The sequence below is a fragment of the Pan paniscus genome, chromosome 9 (assembly GCF_029289425.2).
Source record: "Pan paniscus chromosome 9, NHGRI_mPanPan1-v2.0_pri, whole genome shotgun sequence".
Taxonomy (NCBI): domain Eukaryota; kingdom Metazoa; phylum Chordata; class Mammalia; order Primates; family Hominidae; genus Pan; species Pan paniscus.
Window position 1 is genome coordinate 64435253 of NC_073258.2, and position 12698 is coordinate 64447950.

A 12698-nucleotide genomic window follows, 5' to 3' on the forward strand; every position below is an offset into this window, starting at 1 on the left:
CCATCCCATTACTGGATATATACTCAAAGGATTATAAAACATGCTGCTATAAAGACACACGCACACGTATGTTTATTGCAGCACTACTCACAATAGCAAAGACTTGGAACCAACCCAAATGTCGATCAATGATAGACTGGATTAAGAAAATGTGGCACATATACACCATGGAATACTATGCAGCCATAAAAAATGATGAGTTCATGTCCTTTTTAGGGACATGGATGAAACTGGAAACCATCATTCTCAGCAAACTATCGCAAGGACAAAAAACCAAACACCACATGTTCTCACTCATAGGTGGGAATTGAACAATGAGAACACATGGACACAGGAAGGGGAACATCACACACTGGGGTCTGTTGTGGGGTGGGGGAGGGGGGAGGGATAGCCTAATGTTAAATGAGTTAATGGGTGCAGCGCACCAACATGGCACATGTATACATATGTAAGAAACCTTCACGTTGTGCACATGTACCCTAAAACTTAAAGTATAATTAAAAAAAAAAAAAATTCTACCATTTTTGAGGAGGCCTGGGCCACAGATCTTGAGGCTTTTGCGCCACCTAGTGACAATTGTGTGCTATTACAATACATTGATGATTTGTTATTCACTGTCCCCATGAAGGAGGAATGCCTCCAAGGAACAGAGAGGCTTCTTCACCTGCTGTGTGAAGCTGGTTATAAAGTGTCCAAGGACAAGGGAAAAGTCTGTTTTTGAGAGGTTGGATATCTACGATTCATGGTATCCCAAGGCCAGCCCAGGCTTGGAAGTGCACGCAAGGAGGCTGTATGTGCATTGCCCACCCCAGTTACAAGTGGCAGGTCAGGGAATTTCTAGGTGCGGCAGGATTCTGCCGAATCTGGATTCCAAACTTCTCCCTTATAGCAAGGCTCCTCCCTTATATGAGGCTACCAAAGGAAAGGAAAGGAAAGAGAGCCCCTCCTATGGGAAAAGGAACAGGAAAAGGCCTTCAAGGATATAAAGGAAGCTCTCATCCAGGCCCCAGCACTTGGGTTGCCAGATGTAAAAAAAGCCCTTCTTTTTGTATGTGGATGAATGAAAGGGAATGGCAGTGGGAGTCTTAACTCAGTTGTTGGGCTGTTGGCATCAGCTGGTAGCTTACTGGACCTTCGTGGCCTTAGGTTGGCCCAATGCCTCAGGGCATTGGCAGCTACCACAATCCTTATAGAAGATACCAACAAGCTAGCCCTAGGTCAGAAGTTAATAGTTCGGGTGCCACACGCTGTAGTCACCTTAATGGAGCCAAGAGGACATCGTTGGCTGTCCAATTCTAGAATGCTAAATTATCAAGGACTTCTGTGTGAAAATCCCCAGATAACACTAGAGACTGTAAATACCTTGAACCCAGCTACCCTGCTGTCTGTGGAGAAACCCGATTGGAAGGGCGGTGGGTTGCCTCACTGCTGGCAGGACCTTCCCCACTGTTGCATAAATATGGTGGACGAAGTGTTCTCGAGCCAGGAAGATCTCAGAGATACCCACTTGGAGAGCCCAGATGTTGAATACTTCACTGATGGTAGCAGTTTCATAACAGATGGGGTGCGATATGCAAGGTATGTAGTGGTGATCCAACACTCGGTAGTCGAGGCTCAAGCCTTACCTTCTGGGACTTCCACTCAGAAGGCTGAATTAAAAGCCTCAGAAGGAGGAGTACGTGGAAAATTTAATTTAACCAACTGTTGCCAAGAAATTGATGATAATGGCTTAACTGTCATGGAAATCACAGCTAGAATGAACAAGTTGGTCCATGTTCCAGTTCAGATTTGGTCCGGGTGGTCCCTGGATTCCTTGTTTGGAGGATGGTTCTTAGCTTTTGGAGGATTCAAAACCCTCTGGCGGGTTCTTGCTTATTCTTGGTATCTGCCTCATCCTCCCTTGCCCTTTACCCCAGTTTGTTAGGAGTATACAGTCAACTATAGAGGCAATAGTAACCTGACACACTACTGTGCAGTTGATAGCATTAACAAAATATCAGCCGCTGCCAGTAGAAGAAGCGCAGCTCCGTGAAGAGGTGGCAAACAGTGGTGCTTTCTATTAACACTTTTGTTATAAAAAGCACCAAAGGAAGGAATGGAACAGGAATTAAAAGAAATTAAAGAATGTGTAAGCAGAAACTCAGTTGCATGTAAGAAAACCCAGTTCCCCCTGAGAAACAGAAAGAGCTGGAGTCTTTTAAAAATTAACTGCCTGTTTTTCTGTTGCTAGTGAGCCTTATCTCTCCTCCTTTCCCAAGCATTGTGAAGACCCTGTTTCTCTAGCTGTGCAGCTGCAAGGGCACTAGACAGATAAACTCAAGTTGTAAAACATGTTTTTCCTTGAAAAGTAAGAAATGATGTAATGCATGTCTCAATTAATTGAATAACTGTCTTTGTTTCTCGCTTCTGTAATATGCTTCCCCCTGCACAGATCTCCCCCGACCCCACGAAATGTTTAAAAGGTAACTTAACTCTTTGTTCAGGGCTCAGTCCTTTGGATGTTAATCTGACTGGGCCAGTGCACCTAAATAATAAATATCCTCCTGAACCCCATCAGTCTCTCTGATTCCTTAACAATCCCACAACAATCTCACATCAGTTAGAATGGTGATCATTAAAAAGTCAGGAAACAACAGATGCTGGAGAGGATGTGGACAAATAGGAACATTTTACACTGTTGGAAAAAGTGTAAATTAGTTCAACCATTGTGGAAGACAGTGTGGTGATTCTTCAAAGATCTAGAACCAGAAATACCATTTGACCCGGCAATCCTATTATTGGGTATATACCCAAAGGATTATAAATCATTCTACTATAAAGACACATGCACACATATGTTTATTGCAGAATTATTCACAATAGCAAAGACTTAAAACCAACCCAAATGCCCATCAGTGATAGACTGGATAAAGAAAATGTGGCACATATACACCATAGAATATTATGCAGCCATAAAAAAGGATGAGTTCATGTCCTTTGCAGGGACGTGGATTAAGCTGGAAACCATCATTCTCAGCAAACTAATACAGGAACAGAAAACCAAACACCACATATTCTCACTCACAAGTGGGAGTTGAACAATGAGGACACATGGACACAGGGAGGGGAATATCACATGCTGGGGCCTGTTGTGGGATGGGAGACTAGGGGAGGGATAGCATTAGGAGAAATACCTAATGTCGATGATGGGTTGATGGGTGTAGCAAACCACAATGGCACATGTATATCTGTGTAACAAACCTGCATGTTTTGCACATGTATTCCAGAACTTAGAGTATAATAAAATAAAAGTGGGCAGAGGACATGGACAGACACTTTTCTTTTTCTAATTTATTTTAGATTTGGGGCACGTGTGAAGGTTTGTTACATAGGTAAACATGTATTATGGAAGTTTGTTGTACATATTTTTTCATCAACCAGGTATTAATCCCAGTACCCATAGTTATCTTTTCTGCTTCTCTCTCTCTTTCCAACCTCCCCTCTCAAGTGGACCCCAGTGTTTATTGTTTTCTTCTTTGTGTTCATAAGTTCTAATGATTTAGCTCCCATTTATAAGTGAGACCATGTATTTGGTTTCGTGTTCTTGTGTTAGTTTGCTAAGGATGATACCCTCCAGCTCCATCCATGTTCCTGCAAAAGACATACTCTCACTCTTTTTTATGGCTGCATAATAATCCATGGTGTGTAAGTACCACATTTTTATTAATCTGTCATTGATGGGCATTCAGGTTGATTCCATGTTTTTGTTATTGTCGATAGAGCTGTAATGAACATTTGCAACAGACACTTTTCAAAAGAAGACACACATATGACCGACTATTATGAAAAAATGCTCAATATCACTGGTCATTAGAGAAATGCAAATCAAACCACAATGAGATGCCATCTCACACTAATCAGAATGGCTATTAATAACAAGTCAAAAAGTAACAGATGCTGGCTAGGTTGTGGAGAAAAAGGAATGCTTTTACACTGTTGTTGGGAGTGTAAATTCATTCGACCATTGTGAAATACAGTGTGGTGATTCCTCAAAGACCTAAAGAAAGAAATACCTTTCAACCCAGTAGTCCCATTATTGGGTATATACCCAAAGGACTAGAAACTCTTCTATTATAAAGACATATGCACACGTATGTTCATGGCAGCACTATTCACAGTAACAAATACATGGAATCAACCTAAATGCCCATCAGTGACAGACTGGACCAAGAAAATTGGTACATATATACACCATGCATACATAAAATTGGTACATGTATATACTATGCAGCCATAAAAAAGAACAAGATTGTGTCCTTTGCAGGGACATGGATGGAGCTGAAGGCCATTATACTTAGCAAACTAAATGCTGGAACAGAAAACCAAATACCACATGTTCCCATTTATAAGTGGGAGCTAAAGGTGGGAGGAGGGAGAGGATCAGGAAAAATTACAAATGGGTATTAGGCTTAATACCTAGGTGATAAAATAATCTGTACAACGAATCCTCATTATGCAAGTTTGCCTATGTAACAAGCCTGCACATGTACCCCTGAACTTAAAATAAAAGTTAAAAAAGATTTTCTTATAAAAAAAGTGGTATGGATAAATTTAAATTTCTAATGAGCAGCAGTGATTTTTTTAGTATAAGCATGTCCCATGAGATATTTTGGATATCATTACACTAAAAATTATTTGTTCTTTATCTGAAATTTGAATTAAATGGAACCTCCTATGTTTTATTCAGTTAAATAAAATACTGAATATTTGGGTGAAATAAAATTTCCTATGAACAGTGAATAATTTTGAGTTTTATTGCATCTCTTGCAATATTTGGATATTTTTCAGAAGTATTTGTTGATTATCTTATATTCAAATTTAATTAACTGTCCTTAATTTCATCAGGAAACCCTTTGTGTTTTGCTTCTTGAATTGCACATTTAGCACAGATTAGGAGAATGTACTCAAGGCTAGACAGAGGATCAAATGGAATTCATGTCCTAATTCCATGTACATCTGCATTCAAGGATGTCATATGGCAAAAGAAGAATGCAAGCTCAATACCTTGAGAACAGAAAGAAGACAAAGCATGGTGCAGACATCACCAACTGGAGGATGCACTGGTCTCGAATGACAAAAGCCAGGCCTCCCAGGGTTATATGTCCAATACTAGCAGCACAAAGTGTCAATGTCAATGCCATGGCACAGAATTGGTGAGTTATCCACTCTACAACTGAAAGAAAACACAAACAAGATTTAGCTTCAAATACAGGTGGAGCTTCAATGTCAAAGCCAAGGCTTGGAAAATGTGGATCGAAAATATTGACTTACTTAACAAAACAGTATTTACAATGATGCTAAATGTAGCAGCCCCAGCCAAGAAGCGCAGGGAGCAGTATACGAGGATGGTGGGAGCAAAGGCCGCACAGGTGCCTACAATGGCGAGCTGGAGGTAAGACCATCTGAGCACGAACTTTCTCCCAAACCTGAGAAACAGGGGCACATTAGATAATGGGAACAATAACAACCTTTGGGAAATGTTAGCAAAGGGAAAGCACACTTTGAAACTTAAAGGATGTTTAACAAGTGAAACTTTACACTTAAAACGTTAAAGAATCAACAGTTAATCAATGGCAGGTCTTCTCAGAAGGAATGTTCTCTGTTTGTAAATAGATACTGAGTGTATAAAAGTTTCTTCTCCAATCTGTTGCCAGTAGATCATTGATACAAATTCAAAACATGTAAGACAGGCTGGGGTGTTGAAATGTTAACACACCAGAAATGTCCCTTGTGAAGACAAATTGTTCTACCAAAAAGATACACGCACTCACATGTTCATTGAAGCACTATTCACAGTAGCAAAGGCATGGAATAACCTCAATGCCCACCAATGGTAGACTGGAGTACTATGTAGCCACAAAAAAGAATGAAATCATGTCTTCTGCAGCAACATGGATGCAGATGGAGGCCATTTTCCTAAGTGAATTAATGTAGGAACAGAAAACCAAACATTACAATGTCCTCAACTTATAAGTGGGAGCTAAACGTTAAGTACACAGGGACATAAAGAAGGGAACAATAGATGCTGGGGACTACAAGAGTTGGCAGGGAGGGAGGGGAAAAGGGTTTGAGAAACTACCAATTGGGTACTATGCTAACTACCTGGGTGATGGGTTCATTCATACCCCTAGCCTCAGCATCATGCAATATATTCATGTAACAAACCTGCACATGCACACCTTGAATCTAAAATAAAAGTTGAAATTAAAAAAAGAGAAATATCTCCTGTATTAACATACAGTGCACCATGAACACAAGTTCTCTCCTATGTACTTTAGCATACTAGAGAGTCTGTATAGTGGCTGGGAGGCAAGAGATCTAATTCTATACATGAAATTCTAGGACTGTGCAGGCCATAGGTAAACGGATGTGAAAGGAACATCCATGAAACAATACATCAGAGTGGGTTAAGATTTTCAGGGGAGGGTTAAAAAAATAAAAAGGAAATTCTGTGTTTTATTATTTTCTGGGAAAGAGGACCTCTCTGTAGACAACTTGGACAATGTGGCATGTGGTGAGGCAGAATTTCAGCTCTTGCCAATTGTCATTTGTTACTGTATTGAAGGTCCTAGCTACTGCCAGAAAGAAAATAAAAAGCAAAAGATAGAAAAATAATTGTTCTACCAAAAACACACATGCACTCACATGTTCTTGCAGATGGCATGATTTTGTAGTGGAAAATTTTAGGGAATCCACAAAATGCTACTAGAACTAATTATCAAGTTGGAAGGATGTAAGCTTAATATAGAAAAAGACAATTACCTTCATATATAGTAGCTATGAATAATTAGAAATTAAAATTATGATGAACAACTTTATGGCCTCAAAAACTAAGTTAATTAGAATAAATTTAATGGAAAAATGCATGACTTTTTTCTATAAACCATAAAATATTGCAAAGGGAATTTAAGAAAATCTAAATTAATGGAGAGTGTTATTACATTCACAGCCTATAAAATTCAATATTTTAAAACGGCAATTTTACCAAACTGCTATATAGATTTAATGCAATCCCAATGAAATCCTAAAGAGAATCACCTTTCTGACTCCCAACACCATCGTTGCTTTTCTTTTACATTTACATAAATGAAGTGGTATCGTGTGCAATCATTTTTGGTTGTTCTTGTGGCAAACAAAATGATTTTGGTATTCATCCATGTTATGGTACAGAGTAAGTTCTTCATTCCTTTTTCTGTATAAAAATCCACTATGTGAATATCCTGCATCTTATTTATTCATTCTATTATTAGTGAAATTCTACAGTATTTCTAGTTTGGGGATATCATGAACAGTTGAGTGTGTTATATCCAAAGTATCAATTTGATCATGGCTGTCTCTGCATATGATCAATTAATATTTCCCCCCAGGTTTGTGATAAAGCTCCAAATCCTTAGATTACCTTGCCCCGTCAACTTCAGCTGGTTCTCCACTGTCATCTCCTGCCTGGTACCACTACCTTATCTTGCACCACCCTATGATCCATTAAAATTGGTTTATCTGCATTTTCTCATGGCACTGTCCCAGAGGGCTGGGTTACTGGACTGTTGGAAATCAACCCTCTGACTCTCAACTCTTTTAAGTGTTACTTTTACTGTCATACATTCAGGGTTTCAGGAGAGATACCAGAAGACGTGATGCTGGTGGATGGCAATGGGCACCTCAAGTCCCTCGTCACAATCAGTGGAGACATGGTCGGGCGATGATAATGGTTTCCTGCCATTTCAGAAGACATATGGTAAGTTAGAGGGTACCCCAAACTTCTCATGTCACAGACTGTGACAATATTGTCCTTAGATTACTTACCTTTTGTTGTAAGGCAGAGGTTGTAATACCTCTAAAAAGCTGTTTTTGCAAAGACAAAAAAATCAAGAATCCAGGCATGATTTCTCAGGACACCATCAATGACACCTTGAAATGTACCCTGCAGATTTTAGAAAAATGTCTGCCCCATCACACTTGGAACTATGATCTAATGATCATGCTCCAGGCACAAGCCATCAGCACACAATGTCCAGGAGGGACTGCACATGGTACCCCTTGCTGAGGCTGAATTCCATGTCGTGAAACATGTTCCTTTCTGTTCCCATAGATAACTCTGTTTCATCTTTCTAAACCAAATGTTGTGGCACTTTCTTTCCAAACTCTGTCTTTGGAAAAATTTTAAATTTTTAGTTTTTGTGGGTACATAGTAGGTGTGTATACTTATGGAGTATATGAGAGATTTTGAAACAGGCATACAATGTGTTATAATCACATTAGGGTAAATGGGGCATCCATCACCTCAAGCATTTATCCTTTGTGTTACAAACAATCCAATTATACTCTTTTAGTTATTTTAAAGTGTACAATTAAATTATTACTGACTGCAGTCACCGTGTTGTGTGATCAAATACTAGGTCTTATTCATTCTTTCCATTTTTTTGTGTACCCATTAACCATGCCCACTTTCCCCCTGACACACCCACTACTGCCCTTCCCAGTCTCTGGTAATTATCATTTTACTCTCTATGTCCATGAGTTTAATTGTTTTAGTTTTTAGATCTACAGATAAGTGAGAACATGTGAAGTTTGTCTTTCTTTGCCTGGCTTATTTCACTCAACATAATGATCTACAGTTTCATTCATGTTGTTGCAAATGACAAGATCTCATTCTTTTTTTATGGCTGAATAATACTCTACTTTGTATATGTACCATATTTTCTTTATCCATTCATCTGTTGTGGACACTTAGGTTGCTTCCAAATCTTGGCTATTGTGAATAGTGCTGCAATAAACATGGAGAGCAGATATCCTTTCCTTTTGATATACTGATTTCCTTTTTGGGTGTGTACCTAGCAGTGGGATTGCTGAATCATATAGTAGCTCTACATTTAACTTTTTGAGGAACCTCCAAATTGTTTTCCATGGGAGTTGTACTAAGTTATATTCCCACCAACAGTTCATGAGGGTTCCCTTTTCTCCACATCCTCACCAGCATTTATTATTGCCTGCCTTTTGGATACAAGCGATTTTAACTGGGGTGAGATGATATCTCACTGTAGTTTTGATTTGCATTTTTTCTGATGACCAATGATGTTGAACACATTTTCATATACCTGTTTGTTTTTTGTGTGTCTTCTTTTGAGAAATGTCTCTTCAGATATTTCACCCATTTAAAAATTAAATTGTTAGATTTTTTTTTCCTACAGAGTTGTGCACACTCCTTATATATTCTGGTTATTAATCCCTTATCAGATGGGTAACTTGCAAAATTCCTCCCATTCTGTGGGTTGTCTCTTCCCTTTGTTGATTGTTTCCTTTGTTGTACAGAAGTTTTTTGAACTTGATATGATCCAATTTCTCCATTTTTGCATCGTTTGCCTGTGCTTGTTGTGTATTACTGAAGAAATCTTTGCCCAGTCCAATGTCCTGGAGAGTTTACCCAATGTTTTCTTGCATTAGTTTCATAGTTTGAGGTCTTAGATTTAAATTTTTAATTCATTTTGATTTAATTTTTATATATGGCCAAAGATAGGGGTCTAATTTTGTTCTTTTGCATGTGGATATCCAGTTTCCCAGCACTGTGTATTAAAGAGACTGTCCTTTTCCCCAATGTATGTTTTTGGCACCTTTGTTGATGATGAGTTCACTGTAGATGTATGGATTTTTTTCTGGATTCTCCATTCTGTTCCATTGGTCTATGCATGTGTTTTTATGCCAGTACATCTTGTTTTGGTTACTATAGCTCTGTAGTATAATTGGAAGTCAGGTAATGTGATTCTTCCAGTTTTGTTCTTTTTGCTCATGATAGCTTTGGCTATTCTGGGTCTTTTGTGGTTTCATATATAGTTTAGAATTGTGTTTTCTACATCTGAGAATAATGTAATTGGTATTTTGATAGAGATTGCATTGAATCTGTGATTGTGTTGGGTAGTATGGACATTTCAACAATATTGATTATTCCAATCCATGGACATGAATATCTTTCCATTTTTGGTGTCCCATTCAATTTATTTCGCCAACATTTTAGAGTTTTCATTGTAGGGATCTTTCACTTCTTAGGTTATATTCTAGGTATTTAATTTTATTTGTCACTATTGTAAATGGGGTTACTTTCTTGATTTGTTTTCCAGGTTTTTCACTGTTGGCATATAGAAATGCTACTGATCTTTGTATGTTGATATTTTATCCTGCAACTTTACAGAATTTGGGTATCAATTTGAATAGTTTTTTGGTGGAGGCTTTATGTTTTTCCAAATAGAAGATCATATAGTCTGCAAACAAGGATAATTTGGCTTCTTCCTTTCCAGTTGGGTGCTATTTATATTTTTCTCTTGTCTGATTGCTCTAGTTAGGACTTCCTGTACTATTTTAAATGGCAAGGGTGAATGTGGGCATCCTTGTTGTGTTTCAGATCTTAGAGAAAAGGCTTTCAATTTTTTCCCCATTTCATGTGATACTAGCTATTAGTCTGTCATATATGGCTTTTATTATGTTGAAGTATGTTCCTTCTATACCCAGTTTTTTTTGAGAGATTTTTTAATCATGAAGCAATGTTTAATTTTATCAAATGTTTATTCAGTATTGAGATGATCATCTGGTTTCTGTCCTTCATTCTATTGATATAATGTATCACATCAATTGATTTTTGTATTTTGAACCATCTTTGTATCCCTGGTTCAAAATCCCACTTGGTCATGATGAAAAATCTTTTTAATTTGTTGCTGAATTCAATTTGCTAGTACTTTGTGGAGAATTTTTTAATCAATGTTCTTCAGGCATATTGGCCTGTAGTTTTCTTTTTTTTGAGGTATCTTTGTCTGGTTTTGGTATCTGTGTAATACTAACCTTGTATTATGAGTTTAATATATTTCCTCTGTTTCTATTTTTTGGAATAGTTTGATTGGGATTCGTATGACTTCTTTAAATGTTTGGTAGAATTCAGCAGTGAAGTCATCAGGTCCCAGGCTTTTCCTTACCTGGAGACTTTTTATTACAGCTTCAATCTCATTACTTGTTATTGGTCTGTTCTGGTTTTGGATTTCTTTAGGGTTCAATCTTGGTAGGTTGTATGTATCTAGGAATTTACCCATTTCTTGTATATTTTCCAATTTATTGGCACATAATTGCTAATAGTAGCCTCTAATGACCCTTTGAATTTCTGTGGTATCAGTTGTAATGTCTCTTTTTTCCATCTCTGATTTTATTTACATAGGGTTTCTCTCTTTTTTCTTAGTCTAGCTAAAGGTTTGCCAATTTTGTTTATCTTTCCAGAAAACCAAGTTTTGTTTTGTTGCTGTTTTGCATTCTTTTTTTCATTTTAAATTCCTTTATTATTGCTCTGATCTTTATTTTCTTCTGTTAATTTTTGATTTAATATGCTCTTGCTTTTCTAGTTCTTTAAGATGCATCATTATGTTGTTCGTTTGAAATTTATTTTTTCCTTTTTGATGTAGGCACTTATAGCTCTAAACTTCCCTCTTGGTACCGCTTTTGCTGTATTCCATTGATTTTGGTATATTGCGTTTCCATTATCATTTGTTTCAATATATTTCTCAATTTCCTTCTTAATCTATTCATACCCACTAGTCATTCAGGAGCATACTCTTTAATTTTTATGTATTTGTATAGTTTCCAGAATCTGTCTTGTTGATTTCTGTTATTCCAGTGTGGTCAGAGAAGATACCTGAAATTATTTCAGGTTAAGTCCAGTGTTTCTTTGTTGATTTTCTGTCTGGAAGATCTGTTCAATATTGAAAGTAGGGTGTTGAAATCTCCAGCTATTATTATATTGGGGCCTATCTCTCTCTTTGATATGTAATATTTTCTTTATGTATCTGAGTGCACCAATGTTGTGCGTATATATTTAAAATTTTTACATCCTCTTGCTGAATTGACCCCTTTATCATCTCTTTTTACGTTTTTTTGTCTTGTAATCTATTTTGTCTCATATAAGCATAGCTAATCTTGCTCTTTTTTGGTTTTCATTGGCATGGAATATCTTTTTCCATCCCTTTATTTTCAGTCTATGTGTGTATAGATAAGATGCATTTCTTGTAGGCAACAGATCATTGTTTTTGTTTTTACTATTCAGTCTCTCTCTGTCTTTTGATTGCAGAGATTAGTTCATTTACATTCAATAATATTATTGATAAGTAAGGACTTACTCCTGCCATTGTGTTATTTATTTTCTGGTTGTTTTGTGGTCTTCTCTTTCTTCTTTTTTTCCTTCCTGTCTTCCTTTTAGTGAAGGTGATTTTCTCTGGTGATATGTTTTGGTTTCTTGCTTTTTATTTTTTGTGTATCCATTGTATGTTTTTAGATTTGAGGTTACCATGAGGCCTACAATTAATATCTTATAACTCATTATTTTAAACTGATAGTTAATAGAGATTGCATAAACATGAAAAACAAACAGGCAAAAAGAAAACTAATACAACTGCATACTTTACCTCGATCTCTCTGCTTTTTAACCTTTGTTTCTGTTTATATTTTATTGTACTATCTATATCTTGAAAAGTTGTTTTAGGCTGGGGGCGGTGGCTCACGCCTGTAATCCCAGCAGTTTGGGAGGCAGAGGTGGGTGGATCTTGAGGTCAGGAGATGGAGACCATCCTGGCTAACACGGTGAAACCCTGTCTCTACTAAAAATACAAAAAATTAGCCAGGCGTGGTGGCAG

At 37.4% G+C, this 12698-nt stretch overlaps 1 protein-coding gene and 1 long non-coding RNA gene across 2 annotated transcripts in view; one reads left to right on the top strand and one right to left on the bottom strand.

Moving 5' to 3' along the window:
* Positions 1-12698, bottom strand: part of SLC22A25 (solute carrier family 22 member 25) — a 65784-nt gene that overhangs the window by 48403 nt on the left and 4683 nt on the right. Inside the window, exons 3-4 of the mRNA XM_055094431.1 lie at positions 5311-5465; positions 5044-5212 (exon numbers count right to left, since the gene is read on the bottom strand). Of these exons, the coding sequence (XP_054950406.1) occupies positions 5044-5212; positions 5311-5465 (324 nt within the window). The remainder of the gene's footprint in view (positions 1-5043; positions 5213-5310; positions 5466-12698) is intronic.
* The window catches only part of LOC129393375 (uncharacterized), a 53785-nt gene continuing 46405 nt past the window's right edge, over positions 5319-12698 (top strand). The window contains exons 1-2 of the long non-coding RNA XR_008620195.1: positions 5319-5431; positions 7646-7774. This is a non-coding gene — a long non-coding RNA (uncharacterized LOC129393375). The remainder of the gene's footprint in view (positions 5432-7645; positions 7775-12698) is intronic.